This window comes from Plectropomus leopardus, chromosome 17 (genome assembly GCF_008729295.1).
Source record: "Plectropomus leopardus isolate mb chromosome 17, YSFRI_Pleo_2.0, whole genome shotgun sequence".
In the NCBI taxonomy this organism is placed as follows: Eukaryota; Metazoa; Chordata; class Actinopteri; order Perciformes; family Serranidae; genus Plectropomus; species Plectropomus leopardus.
The window spans coordinates 25,559,230-25,582,270 of record NC_056479.1 but is presented as its reverse complement, the minus strand read 5'-3'; the positions used below and the strand labels follow the sequence as shown (position 1 = coordinate 25,582,270).

General features: G+C 39.4%; 2 protein-coding genes across 3 annotated transcripts in view; one reads left to right on the top strand and one right to left on the bottom strand.

Moving 5' to 3' along the window:
- The window catches only part of pdgfbb (platelet-derived growth factor beta polypeptide b), a 43,256-nt gene extending 37,607 nt beyond the window's left edge, over positions 1-5,649 (top strand). Inside the window, exons 6-10 of the mRNA XM_042505893.1 lie at positions 738-931; positions 1,041-1,223; positions 2,049-2,877; positions 3,671-3,824; positions 3,958-5,649. Coding sequence (XP_042361827.1) covers positions 738-931; positions 1,041-1,223; positions 2,049-2,877; positions 3,671-3,807 — 1,343 coding nt within the window. The 3' untranslated portion in view covers positions 3,808-3,824; positions 3,958-5,649. The remainder of the gene's footprint in view (positions 1-737; positions 932-1,040; positions 1,224-2,048; positions 2,878-3,670; positions 3,825-3,957) is intronic.
- A 7,641-nt stretch (positions 5,650-13,290) lies between these two features.
- Positions 13,291-22,056, bottom strand: csf2rb (colony stimulating factor 2 receptor subunit beta). Of its 2 annotated transcripts, none has more exons than XM_042505823.1 (14): positions 21,758-22,056; positions 20,763-20,886; positions 19,035-19,216; positions 18,789-18,943; positions 17,670-17,814; positions 17,241-17,373; positions 16,991-17,145; positions 16,109-16,242; positions 15,821-15,995; positions 15,415-15,511; positions 14,997-15,063; positions 14,813-14,892; positions 14,565-14,670; positions 13,291-14,181 (listed from the first exon to the last, which is right to left on the bottom strand). In XM_042505823.1, exons 1-14 carry the CDS (start codon positions 21,861-21,863, stop codon positions 13,786-13,788), a joined length of 2,055 nt encoding a protein of 684 aa, XP_042361757.1. In that variant the 5' UTR covers positions 21,864-22,056; the 3' UTR covers positions 13,291-13,785. The 2 variants fall into 2 exon arrangements, with proteins under 2 accessions (XP_042361757.1, XP_042361756.1); XM_042505822.1 differs by having other exon boundaries at positions 13,293-14,181; positions 14,508-14,670.
- Between the last annotated feature and the right edge of the window lie 985 nt (positions 22,057-23,041).

The window sequence follows — 23,041 nt, the reverse complement described above, 5'->3', positions numbered from 1 at the left end:
GAGTTTCTGTGGGAAACCATGAGGAGTCCCAAGTGTATTTAGATTTTTTTCTTTTAGTCATTGGTTCAACAAACACAGACACAAAGGGAAGGGGGTTTTCTAAAGTCAGTGGTTAGAGTAAAAGTATTGTTCACCTGCAAACACTAAACAAGTACGAGACAGAAAACGACTACAAAAAAGACACAAAGCAACCACAAAGGGACACAAAACAACCATGACAAGACATTAAACAACCACAAAGAGACACAAAACATCCATGAAAAGAAACAAAATGACCACAAGCAGACACACAAAAAACACAGAGACACAAAACAACCTAAAAAAAGACACAACACAACCAGAAAAAGACACAAAACCACCACAGCAAAACACAGAGAAAGTTAGAATGACCAAAAGACAACTATGCAAAAACAACTATGACAAAAAGCTAAGCGACAACAAAGAGACATAACAACGAGAAAGACAAACAAAGCAACCACAAAACATCCACAAAGAAACCCAAAGCAACAACACTTTGATTCAAATTGACAAGCAAACCTGCAAGGACAACTAAGAGGAATGCAAATCAAGATGATGGCACCAAACAAGCACATGGACACACAAAACAGCCACAAATAGATGCAAAATAACCATAAAGACATACGAAATGCCCCAAACAATTACTAAACAATTTTGTGCCTGTGCTCATTGTTCCATAATCCGCCCGTGCTCACACTCATTCATGTCTCATCCCTCAGATGCCCAGCCAGCTCAGCAGGCTCTGTGTAAAGTTCGTACGGAGGTGGTTGAGGTCACCAGGGCGATGTTGGACCGTAGCAACGCTAACTTCCTGTTATGGCCGCCCTGCGTCGAGGTGCAGCGCTGCTCTGGCTGCTGCAACACCAAAAGCCTGCAGTGTGTCCCTGTCGTCACGCATACCAGATACTTGCAGGTAAACAAACACACAGAAACTTACAGCACACAAATATCGAACACAACAACAACCTGAAAAGGCTGTTTGTGCTGTACTCAGAATTATTCTCTGTTTTCAACCTCACCAGGTCATGAAGATCGAGTACATCAACAAAAGACCCACTTACGCTAAAGCGGTGGTTTCGGTAGTTGATCATGTGGAGTGCCGATGTCAGCCCGCTCCGCGTCCCCCTGCGCCCAAGAGAAAACCATCCCGCAGACAACATAACCACCAGCATCGAAACCAGACTCTCAGCCAAGGACATGGACAGGTACAGTGTGAATATTATTTGGTAGTTGAGTTAAAGCTTTAGTATTCGGATATATGCATGTAAAAGCAAATATAGACCAACTTCTAACCTTGTTTAAAGCCTGACTGTTTTTGTACACACTATGGCGATACTACAACACGTATTGGACCTGCATTGGCCCTTTATGAATAACCTCATGAGTCAGCACCTCCCACAACAGCTGCATTTATAAGTATCTCATGCCTTTATTGTTGTTTAATATAATATCAATGCTACTGGTTGAGTTTATAGTATAGATTTGACCAATATTTTAACACTGGATAATAAATACATTGAAAACTCTTATGTTGTGTTGACACCGTAAGCAAAACAAACTTTTGTGTTGCGTTACTTGCACAAAAATGGCAGCTAGAGTGGGTTTTTGGAGTATTTTGCAGCTGGCAAATATTAACCCTTAGCAGCTGTGCTAAGGGTTGTGCCAATTAGTTGGGGAAAGCAGCTATTGGCTAATGATGTGTTTCAACCAATAGCAGGAATCAAATAATGTGAATACACAGTTTTTTCTTGCATTCAGGTTGCCTGGCACAAATTTACATCTATTCATGTCTTTGCATTGACTTACACTTACGCTGCATGAACCACTTGCTTTGTGTTCAGCGTGAACACATCAATATTCAGTAATTTTGTGTGAATTATATGAAAATGCCTGGAGCAAAGCATGCATTTTATCTATCCCAATAAGCTCTCCCTTTGTACCTGTTGCATTAAAATCATATAAATTTGTAGGATTAATGGACTACAATGAGATTAAACTGAATTGCATTTTGTTGACTTTTATTGTCAAAGGTCAAGATGCACTCCAAGGATGAACTCCATCAGTGGGATGAGCTGAAGCAGAACCAGAGGACCCATCTGGAGGACCTGCTGGAGCAGCACTGGAGTCCCAGAGGAGACACCTTCACGCAGACAGGAGAAGGGTACAGCCTGGCTGGGGAGGACACATCTCGCTCTGGAGAGGCTGTTGTTTTTGCTCCACATTGGACACATAATGCCACCAGGCTCCTTGAGACTAAAGACCAAACTGAGAATGTGGCGGGGGCAAATGGTGTGATCTCAGATGGCAACAAGACTGTTTCCTCAGTGGATAATGTTGGTGTTGAGGTAGAGAACAAGTTTGAAGAAGGGGAAAAAGGGTTGATGCTCAACAATACTGAAGGGAGAGCTGTCGAGGCAATTGGGAACGGGGACGAAGGCACAGAAACATGGCAAGAAGACAAATCTAAACTTTCAAAGAGCCACAAGAGTGGTTCCTCTAACCCCGTTACTGAGATCCCTCAAGCTGAGTTCAGTCCCTCTGAGGCGCCAGGTGAGAGAGTTTGGAGCAGGTTCCGACCGACCAAAGAGCCAAATCCAGAGCCTCAAGGACAGGCGAGACGGAGAGACAATGAGACTCCTGAGGAAGTGAGGATATTTCAGACTGAGGAGGAGAAACTGGAGCAGGAGAGAAAAGAGCTTCTGCTTCTCCACAAGAGGCTGGACCAAGAGAAGGAGCTCCTGAGGCAGCAGCAGATGAAACATGAAGAGGAGGAAAGGCAAAAAGAAAAGGAAATGAATAGTCAGCACCACCTTCATGGTAAACACCATCATCATCTGCAAACAACAACACAGAGACCAGGTAAGAGACATTCCTAGAAACTATAGGTTAATAGAAACGCAAGTAATACGTTTCAGTAATCTTTCAGAATAAAATTAGGTGCTCAAAAGAGATTAATTACTAGGAATGATCAGATTTATGAGTCGTACGTCGGTATCGGCTGATAAACGACTGCCATTGGCCTTTTGGCAAATAAGGTGACATTCATTGGTGGCAGTGGTCAATGTTTTATTCTTGTTTCATATTATTTTTATGCAGGCTTATAAGCAAGGCTGAAGATTAACGGTCTCCCGTTGTCTCAGTGATGACAGAAAATGTGTTCAGGATGAACAGAGGTTTTTCCCGGGCTGCGTTTGTGACGAAAAATGCTGAAAAGTCACTATTGCCACGTCAGGGGATGCACCCGATTATTTTCCCTGATAATTCCACATTGTGAACATCCAACACGTTCTTATCCCAACTCGTCACATAATGCCGCTTTGTCAGTGACCTTCTGTGTCTACTTATGACATTTTAAGTATCCTCATGTGTCAGCTGTTTAAGTTTTTGTCAGGATATTAATAAATGCACATTGTGAAGTGATGCAGCACGACCCTTATGCTTTAACAACAGCACATGCAACCAATGCGGACTGTCATGATGGTTAGGATTAGGCAACAAAGTCACGGGCGGTTAGGTTTCGGCAAAACGGGCATATGGTAAACACTGTCATCCACACGGGAAGCAAATGTTGCACAAAAGTTGTTTTTTTTGTGGGAAAAAAATCGTAGGTTTTTACCAATTTTTTAGTAATATGTAAATCCCATTCTGACAGTGACGACAACAACTACGACCACCACACGACAGCCGTCAGCTCCAGCAGGCCCCAGACCTCCAGCCCGTCCAAAGAAACGGAGGAGGAAGAATCGAAAACAAATCAGCAAGGCAGCTATGAGAGCGATGCTAATGTAACGCCACAGTAAGGCCAGGTGAGCTCATTGATGAACCTATCAGTTTTTAATAACTGTATGTCATATTTCTATTCACTGAATATTAATGCATTTTATATTCTATTTAAAAGTATGTGAGTTTAAAGAACGTCTCCCTGTGATTTCCCCTCAGGGACACAGAGTGAACTTGGTGTATTTCGTGGATCCAGATGTGAAGCAGAGTGATTCCCTTCATATAAATATTTATTCACTTGTCAGTAACCTGGTCGTCCTGTGAGATCTCCTCCGTAACACTACTAATGACTGTCTGGTGAACCTGTAACTCGACTGTGTGGAGTAAAGAGGAGGGTGAGAAGAAAATGGAATATAAATAAAAGGTGGACCTTTTCAAGAGAATGACAGTTGCTGGTATGAAGCAACAAGAGACGCCCGAGGACTGACTGATTATGCACGAGCGCAGACCCTGTGGGGGACTGAAACTGCATCGCTGTAGAGCTGTGGAAAATAGTGCAATTTCAAAACTCTTTTTGAAACCTTTTTTTGATATCAACAGAGAGAAACTGCACTTATATGTTGACAGAAGCGAGTCTACATGGGGTTTAAATGGCAAAGTTTGTTGCTGAAAGATAACCACACTTGGACTGGACTACAAAGTGCATTTGGTGAAAAAGTGGACATACAAATGGACATAACTCTTTGTGTCATTGAAGAATCTGTTGTATTGTAATTGGGATAATCTTAGCGACAATCATCAATAGACTGCAACAAGTAATGGTGACTAAAATGAGCAGTATTTCCATGTGTGATAGACTCACATACTGAGGGTCTCAGTAAAGCTGTGTAGATTCACCGTACCAAGACCTGATATCATTTATTAGCTCCGTAAAACAGTGATGGTCTGTCTTTAACCATATTTAATTCTATTTAACTCAATGCAAACACTGGAATCACACAGATGTGATTAGAGGACAAAAACATCAAATGTTGCATTTCAAAATCTCATCAGAGGTGTGAAGAAAAAGGTGCTATCTGAATACGAGGTGATAGCGTTACACCTGTGACCTGACATTGTGCTTTGTTTCTTATTTATTTATCTCTGCCATTACTGTGGATTAACTTTTTATACAACTACTGCAAACAAGATGTGGTTGAGATTGGTAACAATGCTCCGTGATGGCTGGGCGCTTCATTCAGAAAGACAAGTTTTTAGAAAAGATCAGAACCTTTGTGTCCTCTGAGGATCATGCTGTTTATCCTCAAGGTCAAATGTGTGTTAGGTTTGTATTTCTGAGTGTGTTGTAGTGTGTGTATGGACTTGTGCCTGCACCTACACTTCTATCATGCATCTCAAAACTTATGGTGAAGCATCTTGTCTTCTTTCTGTGATAAAGAAACCATTTCCACTGAAACAATCACATTCCTTATGAACTCTGGGAGGATGGGAAAGAAACATTCACCTACATCACATTTTTTTCAATTGCCCCCACTGTATTTGTTTCATTAATCAACATATTTTTGACATTTCTTTACAGAAAATGTAAAAGGGTCAAGTTAATCAACAGGAAGTCACTTAAAAGCAAAGCAAAAAGCCAAATATTGCAAATGTAGATAACGTTTTTGTGTTTGCAGTAGTAACAACATGTAGAAACACTGGTGATGCTGTTTGTGGTCAATAATCCATAATCAACCAAACATCTTAAGTTATTGAAAAACATGGCTTGTACATTCCTCATGCCGACTTACAACTGTTACTGATTTTGTCTGTTTTATTGTAAGAAATGTTGACAGAACATGATGTTTATGATAACTTTGCCACCTAATGCTATTTTCATATGGGTATAAGAAGCTAATGTGCTTAAATCTACTCTGTTTCATGTTTTTATTCATTCTCGCCAGTTTTTCTTATATATCTGTCTGAGCCATTTTTGTATTACTATCTAATAACTGAGCCTAATACATTTTTTAAAATTAATGCCTTAGTTTATGTACACTTTTAGGTCAGAAATTGTTTTTTTCCTTTTTGTAAGTGCTCTTATTTTGAAGCCCTGACTCACCTGTGGATGTGGGGTGATTGGGATTGTGTCCCAGGTGTCATGAGTTAGTTAGTCAGCTCAGGAGGATGCCGGCACACAGTTTTTTAACTGCCTTTGTTTGTTTCGAGGTTTTTGTTGTTACTTGTGAATATTTTTGGATCATCGTCACTAGTGTCTTCAGACTGGACCATGAAAATCGGCCTGCTGCAATCGGCATGTAAACACGGTAAATAACACAACTCAACACTCTGTTTATTGTTTCATGTGGGAAAGGAGATGGAATCTCTGCTTAAGTTTGTGGCGACTAGAAACCATTGTGGTATCCATGAGTTACCCTCCAAAGTTTTGTTAAGAAATGTGCAATACAGAATTTAGAGGAACTCTCATTTGGCCGTCAGTAAATGTCAATACATGATGAGTAACAAACAAATGCAGAAAAGATGATTTTAAAAAGACTGTGGGGTCTTTCTCATCAGGGACCAGGATCTGGATCTGTGTGCATTTGATTAGTGTAAACGTTGTGTACTGAACCTGGGCATGGTACACAGATTTGTCCTAGAGTCCTCTTGAAAATGTGACACTGAGTATTTCAGAAACATGGGAAGAAATGTAATAGGCAACTTGATTTAGAAATGTTCCACAAATTGCAAGAAATCTAAAAAATCTAAAAAATATTTTTTTTAAAGCTAGGGGAAAAGACAAAAGCTAAGGAAAAAACATAATTATAATTACCATAATTAGATATTTAACATTTTGTTACAAAATTATTACATTTTTTAAGCACCTTTTCCAGGTCATTTCCTATTTCCTATATTTTCCTATATTATTTCCATTTTTTAAATATTGTCTTTCCACAAAAAAACTAATTTTCAGATAATTGTTCCAGTACTTTTTACTATTTTTTACAACTTTTACTTTTTTTTCCATTTTATTTTTTTGCTAATATTTGGGGTAATTTCTTTTATCAGTGCTCATTGCATTTTCCCTGTGTTTTTGAAAGAAATCAGGCCAATTTGCTCAGCTTTCAACAAGTAAACTGCCCTGCAAGATTGTATCTAGGCTGTAGCATCTTAGTATAGCATGTTAGCATGCTAGCATAATTAGTACTAAACACAAAGTTAAGCTGTGGCTTTTGTAATGGCATTAGTTTTGCAGGCGTTTCATTATAAATCAAAGATTTGGACAAATGCTGACCTAAAGATCGTGCTAGAGGAAGTGAAGGAATAGCCAAAGTAATTACGCTTCCCAAGGAGCACATTAACATGTGTGCCAAATTTGATTGAAATCTATCCAAAAATTGTCAAGGTATTTAATTTAAGTCTAAAACTGTTCACCTCCTTGTGAGGCTGGAGGTCATAATGAAATCATGATGATTAATCCTCTAAACATCACAGATGTTTGTACCAAAATTCACAACAATTCATCTTATAGCTGAGATATTTAGTCTGAACCAAAGCAGCAGAAAACTTCTTTTTTAAACTCCAAACTCTTGAAGGAAGGATAAAGCCTGACTTTTTGATGACACTTTGAACTCCCTGACTTTCCTACAGCCCAGTGAACCCAGGTGGATTTATTTACTAAGCCTGTTTGGCATGTTGCGTCTGCACAGAGCATCTGCAGCTCCCTGGAGACATCTTATTGACTCCTTAAAATTCACACTGTGTTGTACTGAGTGTTAGTCCCAGTGATGCACAACAAGGTTTGTTCAATCTGAAAAAGAGAGAAAAGAAAGAGTGGGGGTCGATGTACTGTAGGTGAACTCTGGCACGCGCTCTCTTTGTGGTTTGTTTTTCACATTTACACACTTGACTCTTGGCTGCAAAAACTCCACAACTCAGCAGCCATCTGCACAGCTACGTTTGCTAATTATCGAGTCAAGATGTCATCTGCTCCGTCGTCTAAATAGAATCATACGAAGAATGGCTTTGAAACACAATAAATGTCACACTGAAAGCGTGTTTAAAGGGGCTTACTTACATGTATGCAGTAATTATGGTCTTCACACATTTAGGGCTTAAGAGGCCACATTTTTGGTCTTAACTTGATGTAATTGGCATAAATCACTAGGTTTAATGTCTGCACCAAATAACACTTTTGCTAAAATCTGCTAGCATCAGCGTCTCACCCGTAATCCTCCTCCTCCACGTGACTCATAAAACTCAATGTGTATTCTCATGCATTACTTCCCATTGCCCTACTGTCAATCTCACACGGACGTACTACTTCTAAACAGCAGACCATCTCCAAATTCAGCATCGAGGTGGGATGCCTGTTTTTCCGTGGGTATCCGAGCAGCTCCCCACCCCCCACGGACTTCAAACAGCGGGAGAGAGAAGTGCGTGGAGGCTTGTTGACTGTGACAAACACACACAGGGGTCAACCACCATGGCAGTGTGGGAGGGTCTCTGAGGGACCAGAGACTGTGACTAAAGACATGAGATGGTTCATAGCTCACTGGTTGACCTTAAAGGATGATATGGCTTGTTGGGCCTCAACAACACGGCTACCAAACCAGCAAACAACTACTGGAACAATATAATGACCCATCAAAACCAGAGCCCGATGAACAATTCAACAAAGACCAACATGATTACAAACCATAACGTGACCATTATCGTGAGTTAGTTCCAATCAAAGCCGTTACATAACTCTATTGGGATTCATTAGTAGAACTTACTTTACTGACGTCATGGGGACACAAGTCACACAGTCACATTATAGGGACTCATCCTATTTTAGGTTGAAACAGTGTGTCCCCAAAGGGTTAAGTTTATTTAAAGTTTGGTTAGGGTTAGGATAAGAATTTGGGCGAGTCATGAATTGGGTATGGTTAAGGTCAGAGTAAATCTCTCGAGAATTAAGAATGCAATGTTCTCCAAAGTGATGGAAACAAGTTTGTGTGTGTGACTTCAGGCATTGAAACATGTGGCGGGCCTCTGGGAATGTGCATCCATGCAGAACAGCAGCAGCTTCATGATTACTTAAGAGAAAGCCTGTTTAAGGTCTATTCTTTTCTCTTATCCTGTTTATCTGAGGGCAGAAACCAACTATTTTTAAATGTCAAAATGTACAATTTTAAACATATATGTGAGCACTAGTGGTATTTTTGTAAAATGCTGCCTCTGTTTTTAGGTCTTCATCAACAAAAGAGCTTTTTAGTCACAGGATATAGTGAAATTGCAAAAAAAAAAAAAAAAAAAAAAAAAAGTATAAGGTGACTAAAAAATCACCTAAAATTATTTTTTAAAAAGAGGAGACAAAAAATAAGGAAAAACTATATTTCATATTTAAAATGGTCTTACATTAAAAGAAATATATGATATATCAAATAAAAACATTTTTACAACACTTTTCATGTTTTTTATTTTCTTTTTTTTTGCTAAGTATTTTTCTTGTCACTTTTTTAAACAAATTTTTGGCCAAGTCTTGTCAAGTTGCTCGCTGCCTTCTCCCCATGTTTTTAAAAGAAATCAAACCAATTTGCTCAGGTTTCAAAGGGTTAAACTTTAATACTGGGAATGGTGGTTTCTATCGCCAGTTCTGGTATCAAAAGGATGCTTTGGTTTATGAGGACAGATTTTAGGCTTTTAGAGTTTGCCCTAACAAACTGTCTTCCAAGACATAACTGTCTGTGTTTTGGTTTGACCTGGATTCCCTGATGTACAGTAGTGAGGAAACAGGAGGCCTTTGAACAGGAGGTTACACAAGCATCCGTGTGGCGCCACGCACTCCCTACACCTTCCAGTGCTTTTATTTTCCTGTTTTTATATACGACAAAGGACAGGGACATGCCGTACACAGACGACCACAACAATGACCGTCATCAAGCACATACACACAAACTCTGGTTCTTTCGTCAACCTTTGTCCTTTATTTTCTCACTTCATTGCTGCAGATCACTGTCAGTCAGTCACTTATTCACTCACTCACTCATTCATTCAAAGCACCCTCTCCTTTCAGGGAACAATAGCCGACAGACGGAGACTGTGAGGAATGTGACTGTTTTTTGGTGCAAAACCCAGGAATGCTGGGAAAACACATCACATCACCTTCCCCTCGCCTTACACTACCACGGTCAAGGCCAAATATAGGAGTAGGTTAGCGTCTTTGAGGGCATCGTGACTCAGTTGTTGTGTGTCAAACTGCTCCTCAACCTCATCAGACAGGACGTTGTACCTAGCGATGGGTTGAAAACACAGGAAGTTGATATCAGCATGTCTGGAATTCCTGCATTGCGTTCTGTCTGCAGACGCAAAAAAAAAAACACTTATGCATCACTTTATGCACAATATGTTCATGATGTAAATGGGTTACAGCGATGCAACCACATACATGCATGTACTCCATATGTACACACTTGCTTCCAGAAACTGACAGACCTGAACACTGTGCACGGCCCTGTCAGGCGAGACAGATGTGCAGATAAACAGAGCAATAAATTAGATAGCAGTGTGAATTTGTGTCTGAGTGCATGTGAGTGAGATGTCTAGCTATACAGTTTTGCAGACGCAGTGATATCCACCTTCTGATCTGGAACTCAGCTACCAAATTACTGTACATACATGACCTTAAAATGCAGCACCTGTTGAAAAAATGTAATAGTGTGTGGACAGATTTTATTTCACTGTCAACTCTTTAAAGTTAAAATAATAAGTAATCATAAATGTAAAAAAAAATGAAAAAAGGCCACTGCACAGTACTGAAAACATATTAATGAACGCTCATTTAGACCAAACAGATTAATAATTTAGATTCAAATATGTTTTTAGGCTCTGGACTTCTTTTTTCATCAATAAATGGCTATTTTGATAGTATATTTTGCAAATCTCTGATGTAAACATATATACTTTATTTTAGTGTAGTTATACTGGATTTACGAAACCTAAAAATATAGTCTTTTTCAAGACAATTGCACAAGCATTTCCTGGTGCAAATGTCTACTTGCAAATTTAAGCACATTTCCAACATACTGAGAAAATAAGTCTTAAATATTTTTTGTGTCCAGACAAATGCACTTGTTTCTAGCTCAGCCATAGTAGTTTCAAGATTTTTAAGATAGCTTTAATTTTTTCAGAAGGCCTTCTGTTCTTATGGCAGATAATTTTGCTTCTTTTAAGTAATATTTCCATCATTTTATTGTCTTTTTTTCCCCAGGGTTGACATTTTGCAGTGCACTTCCTGTCAAGTTTCCCGCCTGTGTGATCGCCTGCCCCGCCCTAATGTGTTTCACCTGTGTCTCATTGTTTTCCCTTTCGTAGTGTATATACTTTGTGTCTTCTCTTCCTCCTGTGCCAGATTTATTTTGTCTTTGTGGTGTTTCATTGCATCTAAAGTGTGAGTTAACACCTTTGCTCATTTTTATTATTTTTGACCCACTGATTTGGACACCTTCACCTGTTAGACTGATTACTTGTGTACCAAACTGTGGTTCCCTTCATTCTGCTCCACATGCCCCGATGTACAACAGCAGCCACTGTCATCAGGCTTGATTGGGCCACCTGTGCCGAGTTAGACACAGGGTGGAGCATCAAACAGTTGGCTGATCTCTGCTTTAATCCATAAAATGCCAAATGTAATAAAATTAACCCAGTTACCTGCTCACCTTGAAATCTTTGGCTTTTACATGTTTGATGTTTTCATGTAAAAATCAGGTTCAGCATAATTCTCTCTCTGCTGTATCATACCTCTGTGCAGTGGTTTGGCCCAATTAAATATTCCCCATATGGTGGGTTGCCCCAATTAGGGTGGGGCCAGGGAGGGTTATATAAAGCCACTTGGATACTGTCTGTGGGGGAGTTGTTGTCAGTGGCAGCTTGCTGTGAGGCCGTGTGGATTTTTTTTCTTGTCTGTGACTACCGATGTTAGCACATATTCAGCAAATGCCCTTGAATCCTGTGTGACGTTACCTTGCATGCTTGTCACAACTTTACCACAAAAACCACCATAGTGAACCACTCAGCCTCTCCTTGTCCCACTATGTCTCTCTGTTTATCATGGGACTTCTGCTGCACCTGGGGCACACATACACGCACAGGGATACCTTTTAGCGTCACGTTGCTAACATTACCCGACTTTATAAAACAGTTTAATAACCTAGTTGAGTAATTTTGTTTTTGGTTTGAGCTGCACCGTAATGCAAACGCACAATGCAAACAACTACTGTGTTGGCTACCTCATTTGTAATGCAACTATTCTTCCTGTCATCACCGTGTTTACAATCAGCATGGCCTGTTTCATCTTTGTGGACATTGCTGTTGTCTTATAAATCTTACTGATTGACTCTTACTTATCACAGAGAAAACTTTGGACTAGCATGAAAAAACAACAACAACAAATAACAAACAAAAAAATCCTCATTTGTTTTATGATATGCCAATATTGGCTCTGAAAGTGCATCATTTCATAAAAAAAACATTTATCACAATTTACACTCACATACACATACATATGCAAAAAAAACCCAACAAAAACTGCAGTGAAATCAGGCATTTCATGTTGCAACAGTCACAAAATCAGCCCATGAATCCCTGGAGGGACTGAAATTTAGACACAATTATAAAAGTTTAAATTCATATGACAATAGAAACTTACATTACTTGTCTTATTTGTGCTCAAATACTGACATCAAAATAAGCTCATAAGTGACATATCTGAGGAATGTGACAAGTTCCATGCATTAAAATTAGCCTCAACATATTTACAGTTGCTTAGCATTTCATCTAAAATTTCTCTGTAGTCATTTAACAGAGCCTGACAAGATAAGACTATCAACATATCAACGTGCAGATAACACACTGTGCATACGGCCTACAGGTTAATCCAGCAACACATAGGCTACAACATTGACAACAAGGTCCAAACTCACACACCTTTGTGCAAACATGCATACATGACCACAGCGAACATGGCAGTCAGCAAACGTACAGGTTTTTCTCATGAAACGCTGATTACGCAACTCTGCGGCTTACCTCATCTATGAGTGACAGGAAATTTAAGATATAAAAAGGTTTCAACACAGTTCTTAGGAGTTTGTGGGCATGATATGGCAAATAAACAATGTACAACAGTAAATTATTTATTTTCTGGAGAATCTCTGTGGCCATGAATTGAAACAATGAACTTCACAATGTTAGTCTGTTAGACACGGCTGTTGTATTGCATTATATCACATTGCATGGTGCTCCTGTTATATCATTCCGACCTATAATGTGTGAGGAAGTTTCCCAAAAAGAGATCAAAAAGACAGAACTATTTTGTTTTTCCACCCCTTAGTGACTGGCTTTGGACTAGCAGACTCAGCTCACTGCTGCCCTCCATTGGTCACTGATTTCTTTCAAAAACATGGGAGGAAGGCAATGAGCAACTTTAGAAGAAAAGATTTACAAATTAGTGCAAAATCAGTAAAAAAAAAAAAACAAAAAAAAACAAAAATAAAATTACCTGAAAATGTACAAAACAACAACATAAAAAACAAAATAATAAAATTGCTTGTAAAAAAAATATAATAATTCTTTAAAATAATTTAAAATATAGTATGCTATGCTAATTAAGAATAGTTCTCTTGACATGTTTCCCTAGCTTTTTTAAATTATTATTATTTTTTTACAAATAACTTCTTAACTCTACAAATTTCTTGCAGTTTGCAGGACATATCTTGTTGCTTTTTGCCTTTTTTTCATGTTTCTGAATGGCATTAAACCAATATGCACAGGGTAAAAAGGTAAAAATACTTGTAAAAGATGTGGGAATGCAGCACAAGAAAACTGATATCTATTCAGGTTTCAAAGCGTTAAACCATGCAAAATGGTTCACCTCTAATGTGTAAAATAATACACGTTTTTCACATTGAAGCATATGTAGCTTAAAATAAAGTGCAAAGCTTATATGAAAACAAGAAATCACAGATGAATTAATTGTTATTTCTGCATGGAGAGCCTTACACGTCCTTCTCTCTTGCATACTGAATATCACTCTGCTGCTCTCATGAAAGCCGTAGGGAGCTGGCAGTATCCTGAGGCCTGTACGCTGCCTCCCTGAGGCCAGGGAGTGAAGGGTCCTGAGGTGTGGTCTGGAGGTTGGGGGCTGCTGGGGGGCTCACTGAGGCTCATCTGGATTTCTGTCCTCTCTGGACACTTCTGCTCCACCGCAGCGCTGTCCTGCCTGTGTGTGTTTGTGTTGGTGTCACTGTGAGACACAAGATCCTGTGTGGACCTGGAGACACTGCGGTTGGGCAGACACACACAACCTTCACCATAAAGGTTTAAAGTCACTGGGGAAAAACATGCAGAGTCATCTGACGGGGGTTCTTCTTCCTCTGTCTCTTCAAACTCGATATCTGCTGACTTGCAGCTCGGCTCTGATGACTGTCAGACAGAAACAGTGCTGATCAGAGGGACACTTAAAGGGGACATATCATGCTTGTCCTTATTTTCTGTCAGGTACCAGTATATATAATATTACAGTGTTGGATATTCATATAAAAGCCAAGATTCAAATAATGAGGTTAACGTGTAAAATTAAACCCTGTGAGCAAAAACCTAAGCAAAAGTCCAGCTTTTCGTCATCACATTCATAACTTAGTGCAAGACAGTGCAGGTATTGAAGAGTAAAATTTAGTTTTAGAACATTTACTTGAGACTTCTTCAGCACCTAAATATGTGAAAAATGACACTGTCTGTTAGGAACTGACCCGACAGAGGATGTACGGCCCGCTGAAGCTTACGGAGGATGTTTCAGAGACGTTCACCTTCTCAGCAGGGGAAGGCAGGTTATCACACTGCCAGCAGCCTTCGTCCTGCTCCAGACATTGTTTGTCTGTGTCCTTTGTCAGCCACAGTGAAGCGTCTGAGGAGCTGCAGCGAGAGAGAGAAGAGATTCATCAGTATTTTATCCTTTCATGCTAGTTATTGCAGCTATAGTCCACACATGTGCTTTGTTTTCTTCTTTGGTAGAAGAATATGTTGATATTATAATGTTGCATGTGAAGTATATTACCATGTCGATACACTGTCCAAATGCTGCACTTTGCAGACGGACGTGCTCTCACACTGCATGAACTTCCTGCTGCTGGCAGACTGGAAAATACATCATAATTCAAATGAAGTGCACAAAAATATGCAAAATGAATTCTTGATTCACCGGAAATAAGACGTCAAACTGTGCAATTATCCAGCCTTACCTTGATCTCTGACAGGATTTTACTTTTGCCTGGAGAAGGAACTGAGTCCACCCACAGAACCGCCCTCCTAATGGTTCAAATATAGCATGTGAAAAGAGAAAAGTAATCAGATTGATGCCTGAACTTTATTTTTCAATGTTTTTAGTGAGGCTGTCCAAAATGTTTCGAAGCTTCTATGATTACCATGATAACTGACGTCCAAATCACTATTTTTTTCCCCTTGATTCTTTCAATTTAACTGTCACTCCTCTCATCCCCTGAGCGTGAATGTAACATGCAGATATCTGTTGTTGTCAGATACTTGATGGGTCCCAAGATCACACTTTATTTAGCAGGACTTTCTAGACTTTTTTGGCAATCACAAGTTCGAAGAAAAGGGGAGAAGCACAAGTATAATAGCATGAGACAAACAGATTACCTTCGACAAGCTGGAATGGTGCAGTAGAGTGTGAGGAAGACTGCAGCCACTAACATACAGATGGCGAAGTAAATCAGAGTTGTTAGGGACCAGGCAGCTGTCAGGGAACACAAAACAGAATTAACCACGATATTATTATGGTCATTCATGATATGTATTATGACGAGTTTTTTTTAGCCCATTTTGTTTATTTCTGAATGAACTGGACACTCCAGGACTAAAATAAACTAAACTAAACTAAACTAAACTAAACTAAACTAAACTAAACTAAACTAAAATAAAATAAAATAAAATAAAATAAAATAAAATAAAATCATAGGTGAAATCTGTTTGTATGTATGATTATGCACATGTTGAATATAAAGGCACTGCCTGTTTTTGTGTGCCTGCTGCTGCTGTAAAGTACCCTCTAGTGAGGTCCAGTCCACAGGATCGGTCCATTCAGAAGGGATTCCCCCATAGTCTTTTAGGAAGACCAGCGACCTGACTTTGACCTGGTAGTCCTGGGACGGGGCCAGAGAAGCTCCAAGGATGCTCAGGTACATTGACCCCTCTGAAGTGTTTTGCATGATAAAAGATTCCTAAAAAACGGAAGAGATATAGGATCTATTAAATGTTTTTCTTCATGAAGGGATTGCAATACAGGTGTACAGGTGTACTATAAAAAAAAGACACTTAAATAAGAGTTTCTCACCGGATCTTGTGTCCTGTAATAGCAGACCTGATAATACAGACTGAGTTTTGCAGCTGTGCTGGGTTCAGTCCACTCCACGATCCAGTTGCTGTCTTTCCGCCTCACATTTACCTGCTGCGGTGGGTTGGGACGAACTGCGAAAGACAGTTTACAGCATACAGTCATGATGGAAAATTTTTGTTTTGTTTGTTTTAAAAAAGTTTTCATATATTCCAACTGCTGCAATGACATAATTTCCACAATAACATCTTATCTTTTAGGGAAAGAGTCAAACTAGTAACTCTGTGGTTCAAAAGTTTAGAGAAGAAATTGTTCAGAATCATAATAATGTACATTTCAAATAATTAAAATAGTTAAATACTGCTAAAAGTAACAAGCAGCAAGTCATGCTTAAACGGTAAGTCACCGAACCATAGACACAGGCATGAGAGCTGGCAAATTCTGTCAAAAATTCATACATACGGCTTTTTGGATCTAGAATCTAATAGAGTTTTAAAACCTAAAATAAATAAAAATGTTTGCAAATATTATTTTTAATAGAATCTTTGACAATTTTTTTTTTCAATATTTTGATGAATGTATTACGTGTAAGTTGTTTAATTACATTATAAGAAAATAGCGTCCACTCTTATGTTATTGGTTGGTTAAAGACAGTCAGGGGTGCAGAGCAGCCCTTCAAACACTAGGTGGAGACACTGAATCACATCACAGCACTGTCTGTCTGCTCAACTCCCTGCAGTTTCATCACCCCATTGTGTGTTTTTAATTTGGCAGGACACATTATCTCTCCACACACACACACACACACACACACACACACGCACACACACACACTCTCAATCTCTCCTGCAATGTTGTGCCCTCTGTCTCGTGTCCACTCACTGTGCTGGTCGGCTTTAAAACTCTTGGCATTGCGTGCTGGTAGAAAGTGGATGAGCAGATGTGCAGGGTCTGCGACAGTCAGGGAGCAGCTGTACCTCAGCACCGCCCTGCTGAGGTCAGAGCTGACTGTCGGGTTCACACAGCATCTCTCAGACCTGAAGGCACGGATTAAAAGGAGAGCAGAGGAATGAATGGAATAAAAACTGGATGCATTTTTTTCAGCCTCAGCCAGGTGGTACTGTCGACTTACGGCGCAGTCTGGTTGTGTCGACACGCCAGCTGGTAGGTAATGAAGTGAGCCACCTCTCTGCTGACCTCCCAGCTACACAGCACCTCCTTCTCTCCATCCAGCACACAATGCAAACTGGGAAACTGCCCAGTGTCTAGAGCCAGAGAGACAAAAAGAGAGCTAATAACAACAGCTGCAAAGCTGCAGACTTTTCCCATGAAAATGGACAGAAGGAAAAAAAGAGAAATGTGAGGACTGGAGATAAGGGGCAGGGTCTGTCTCAGAAGAAAAGACCCTTCTGGAGCAGAATGATCCAGCACATTAAATATCCGAGCCAAATGGTTTTAGTCTGAAATGTCACTGTTGAAGTTCATTTGTACACAAACAGAAAATGATTCACAGCGGTTGTTACTGGATTGCAGTTGGTTTTAAATGCTGTCTTCGACTCACCTTCTTCGCTGTGCCAGGTCACCACAGGACTCCAGTCGCTCCACTGACCCACGCTGACCCGAGCCCTCACCTTCGCTTCATACGTGCGACCAGGAAGCAACAATGGCTTCTCTAGTGTTACACTGGTGTTTGTGACGTCTTCTGACTATAGAGAAAATGAAAAGACGTGTGTTTGAGTTCCTGCTTACAAAATATTGAATTGAAGGTCAGAAATATTTGGAAGAGTGCTGTTTTTGTTTGTGTGCTGTGATTTGAAGAATTTAAGGTTTAAGTGTTCAGGGTTTAGTGGCATCAAGAGGTGAGGCTGCAGACCGCAACTAACTGAAACTTCTCCTGTGTGTCAAGTGTGGTGGAGAAATCATCATTAAACATGTCTCTACAGTGTCCTTGAGGTAGGGACATTATGTAATGTGACCATGGTGTAGTTTGTCTATAGCCTCGTGTTTGTTTTTTACTTCTGGTGATTGTATTTATGCCTCAAAATTCCTGAAAGTGCAAAATACTGCTGCTTTTGAAGTGCTTTTGGAGTAAGATGCCGGCGCCAAAAGCCACCTTTTATATCCGCATGATGAGTCCCCGGACTCCACCTGCCCAGACAGCATGATACACTGCTGGATGGTGTGAGGTTGAAACACTGCTACTAATGCAACTGGTGCAATTCAAGGATTACGAGTATCCCTTTGGGCAGGAGGGGTGATGGATCGGTATGCATTTGTTGACTTCCCATGTGAATGTGATGTTTTCTTCTACATTTTACCATGTGCCTCTTTCGGCTCATCCTAACCATCTCTGCCAGCATGTGTGTTTGTTGACATCCTTGCGTTGATCCCCATGTGCTTTTGTTGCCTAAACATTACCAAATGCAGTGTAATCCCACCACGTCTTTGTATTGACATCAATGTCAACGTCAATGACAGATGCAAAAGGATACCTAGAAGGTAATATGTAGACGCAGAAGTCCACTGCAAGACAGCAACACTTGAGAGAGAACGTGTTGCAAAGTGATGTTTGTGCAGATTTGCACAGATCTTATTATGCAAGAATCCAAAATTAAAGGCAAAAATCCCTTGGGCTTTCAGTGCAAAGAAATCCATGGTATATAGTATGTCTGATGCTAACCGTCCAGTTGTCCTGTTCATTTGTCCTGTAGCTGAGCTGATAGGTGATGTTTCTGTTCAGAGGGGAGGAGGAGGGGTAAGGGCTGGACCAACTGAGCCGTCTGCCTCCATCACCTCCACCATGTATGGACAGATTCACTGGTGGGCGTGCCCTCACTGTACAACACAAAAACACGCAGAGTTCACGTTTTAATCTTTCTTTTATTATCATCACAGTGAGACAGTTATGATTGACAGATAAACTCACAGTGCTGAGACAGATCCAGAGGCGCGTGTGGGACAGATGAGCAGACATTCAGCGTCTTGTTTTCGAGGAAGAACACAGTGTGTTTGATGCCGATGGAAAATATACGCGTATTATATCTACACTGTACAGTTCTGTGCCCACTTGCGTCTTGTACTTCAGCACCATAAGGCACACACTGCTCCCTGCAAGGATGTGGACACAAAAGTGTGAGACAGAAAACTTTGGTGCCAAAACAACATTTTCCCCAAAGTTGTCCCATTATGTGCTATTTCTCCACATCTAGCCATCCCACAAACATCCTGTAAGTTTCCAATTTAGCCTCTAGAGGAGAATATTTGCATCATATGTTTGTGCAAACCACAGATATGTTACATTAGTTTCATATCAACATTTCTAAAGTGACGCGCCACAGAGCTGAATTTCCCACCAGAAGGAGGCGATTAGGGGAGTCCTACGTGAGATGCGAGCAGCAGAACACTGTTCATGACAAATGTGACTATTTTTCTAACGAGAAATTGGATTTTTCCAGCCAAGATTGGTGTCAAAATTGGGTATTTTTTATTTCACATGCTGACAACATAAAATTCACCAAGTCCAGATCTTAAGGACATGTATAAAACTGCCTATAAGTTAAAATAAAAATGGAAATTGAGTGTTAGTTTCAATTAATGTAATGAAATGCACAATGCCAACATTTATTCTTGTGACTGTGTCATGACTTGGGTGTTTTATGTTGTAATTCCTGTTTTATTTCGAAGTTTATATCCTCATATGTCAAGTTTGCCTTTCCACTTTCCCCAATGTGCGCTTTTTCCTCCTTTTTTGATGGTCCTGATTAGTTTCACCTGTACCTGAATAGCTTCTAGTGTTTTAGTCTTCGTGCCCTCCTCCTCCTCACCTGTGGTCTATTAGTTGATCACAAGCTGTGTATTTAGGTCCCTGTCTTCCCCTCAGTCTTTGTTGGTTTGTCTGTCGTGCTCCCCGGCCCTGCTTTCGCTCGCTGTTTTGCTCCTCGTGGTACATGTTTGTTCCTGCCTTTGGTCTGTAATACCTTTTTAGTTAATTCTTAGTTTAGTCTCTTTCTTTTGGATTACCCATGTGTTTTGTCTGCTGTTTATTGATTTATTTGGATGCTTACATTGTGGACTTTATCATCTATTATTAAAGCTTGCCTGTCTCAGGGGTCAAAATGAACTATGTTTAACAGTATAGAAAACCCCCTACATGATCTTTTTTCAAATCGAAATTCGATGATTTTTCCTAGAAAGACCTCAACATCAGAAAAAGTGAAACATTGCCTTTGTTCTTCTGCTTTCTTAGGCTGCATAAGTGATATATCTTGCTAAAAGGTGTTTACACCTAACTTTAGCAATAATGATATTAGACCTCTACTTTAATAAAGAAAGCAATTCTGAAAGCTGTGTTTTAATAAAAACGGTGGTTTCTACTTATTAAATGCAGTCTCTGCAGGAAAACCTAGATATACTCAAAGTCTGTGATAAATAACAGGTTGTTTCTTCATGCAAAATAGATTTGGGGTTTAAAATTCAATCAAGCTGCTTTATTTTAGGAGTTACTAAAGGCGGGTCATTTTTGACCTTTAATGGTGTATTCAGAAAGTTTAGACAACACAGGGGTTAAACCATTTCGCCCGCCTGTGTCTGCATTTGGGTCCACACCTTTCACCAATCCCGACAGGCTGAGTTGTCTCCCTGATTTTGTCCTTACCTTTGTTTGCTGTTTGTTGTCTCGAACCAGAGCTGCAGTGATGTGTTTCTGCACTCGCTCCACCTGCAGAGGACATGGGACTCGTAGTCGTTGTGGCACTTTAAGGATTTCAGCAACGGAGACACTGACAGAGGGAGGAAGAAGTGTTGTTGCTAACTGGTCAGTTACTGTCCTAAATCAGTACTGTTTTGCACTTAATACATACCCTAACCTGAGGTGGAAAAAATATTGAGATTTTTTACATATGACAATGTGCAAATACTAAACAAGTTAAAGTCCTGCATTCAAAATCTTAGTAAAAACAAACAAACAAAAAAAAAACAACATATAACGTAAAAACACTAAACAAGTCCTGTGTTGAAAATCCTACTAAAAGAAAAGTTAAAAGTCAAATATAATTATATATATATATATTATTAGAACACTGGGGATTTTTCGATGCTGTTAACTACTTGAATTTTGGTCAGTTTAATCTCAAATCTAATAAGGTTATATTTGTCCTAAAAACCTTTGTGCACTGTACTCATACCTGTTCTCAATTCACAATCAACTTGTTTCAAAAACATTTTAGAAAGAGCGTCTGGATAATAATACGTGAATAAGTCATGTCATGACCACAGGACTTTTTTTTTTTATAATTAGGACCCACTTAAGCTTATTTTTCACAGAACAATAGATAACATTTTAGTGGCGGATCACACGTTTTTGTATGGGAAACTATTATTAACTAAATATGCAAATTAACTACCAGATTATTTTAGTGGAGTAAAAAATGCAATATTTCCCTTGAAATGTGGTTGTGTTGATGTAAAAAGTAGCAGAAAATAATAACAATAATAATTACCTTCAATTATAATATATCACAATACAAAAAGCATCTTAAAGCATTCAGTTTTAGCTTCGTAATGATCCAATTCATTATATAAAATATTGAAAGTGAGGATTTTTTAAGGATTTAATTCCAAAACAATCCCGTTAATATTGTGGAGACTTACGGTTCTGTGAGCTCCTGCTCTCATGGACACTACAACAGTCTGGTTCACAGGAAAGAACCAGAAGAGGGAGCGCTGGCCAAAGCACAACCCAGACGAGAGGCATCATTCCTGGAGGCAGACGGGGCCAGGAGCCCCCTTGTCCCTATAGAAATGAATTTCCGTTTATTAACATCATCCAGACGATTGTAGATGAGCTGAACAGCCGGGCATAAACAGATAAAGTGAGTGAGCGAGAGAAAATGTTCATTTACTAGAAACAGTGAAGAAATGAGTCATGACCACAGGACCAGCACTCACTTCCTCTTTGAGTGACTGCTTGTTGTGGGATGTCACCACACATCCGCCTGCCTCTTATCTGCCTCTCACATGTCGCAGGCTCTGACAGAAAAAACATACACAGGCTGTCACTGGAGACCAAACACATCAATAAATAAAGAAAATACTGGTGACACAGATGAGCACTTTTACCACCATGCTTATATATTTACAGTCTGGCACAAATCACTCTCTGGAGAAAATACTTAAAACTTCTAAAAAACATGTCTTTTTTTATTTTTTGGGGGGAGAGGTGATCCTCAATTAACTGGAGTGAGTTACAAAAAGCTGTGAATTGAGTGTTGATACATGACACAGCACATTAAAATTAATCTCAGTTTTTGGCCAAATTTCATGCACTATTTTGGGATTAAATCTTTTTTCTGAGACTAATATTTTAATTTTAATTTTTTATATCAAATTATTCACTTCTCGATGATAACCTCCAATTTGTGCTAATTCATGCAAAATCTCATTTTTCGTGTTTCAGGTGATGATTTTAACCCAAACATTATTTTTAAATCATCCCCAACCAAGTGGGTTTGGTGCCTGAACCCACCAGTTATTGTTTTAGTTTGTATATTGTTCATATTTTATTATTTATTTGATTATTTGCTCCCACTTATTAAACACAACAGTAATTCCTGATGTTAAATCATCCTGCACCTTAAAATACACCCCCCCACACACACACACACACACACACACAAACACACACACACACACACACACACACACACACACACACACACAAAATAAGATCCTTTACCTGCTACTGTTGAACTTATAATAAGTATAATAATAATATAGTAAATGAATATTTAATGAATATGAATTATTATGAATAATAAAAGTTCATCTGTTCTGATATTTGATGGTAACTACAGACTGAGTATGAAATTAAAGTATTTTAACAGAAATGTGATAAATATTTGTAGGCTAAGTGCAGTTTTAATTAATTTAATTTTA

Coding starts and splice junctions, on each gene's coding strand:
- csf2rb (XM_042505822.1), bottom strand. CDS start 21,863: ATGATGCCTCTCGTCTGGGTTGTGCTTTGGCCAGCGCTCCCTCTTCTG. Junction 19,217..20,762: donor ACAACAAACAGCAAACAAAG/GTAAGGACAAAA, acceptor ACATCCTTGCAG/GGAGCAGTGTGTGCCTTATG. Junction 18,944..19,034: donor TCTGGATCTGTCTCAGCACT/GTGAGTTTATCT, acceptor TGTGTTGTACAG/TGAGGGCACGCCCACCAGTG.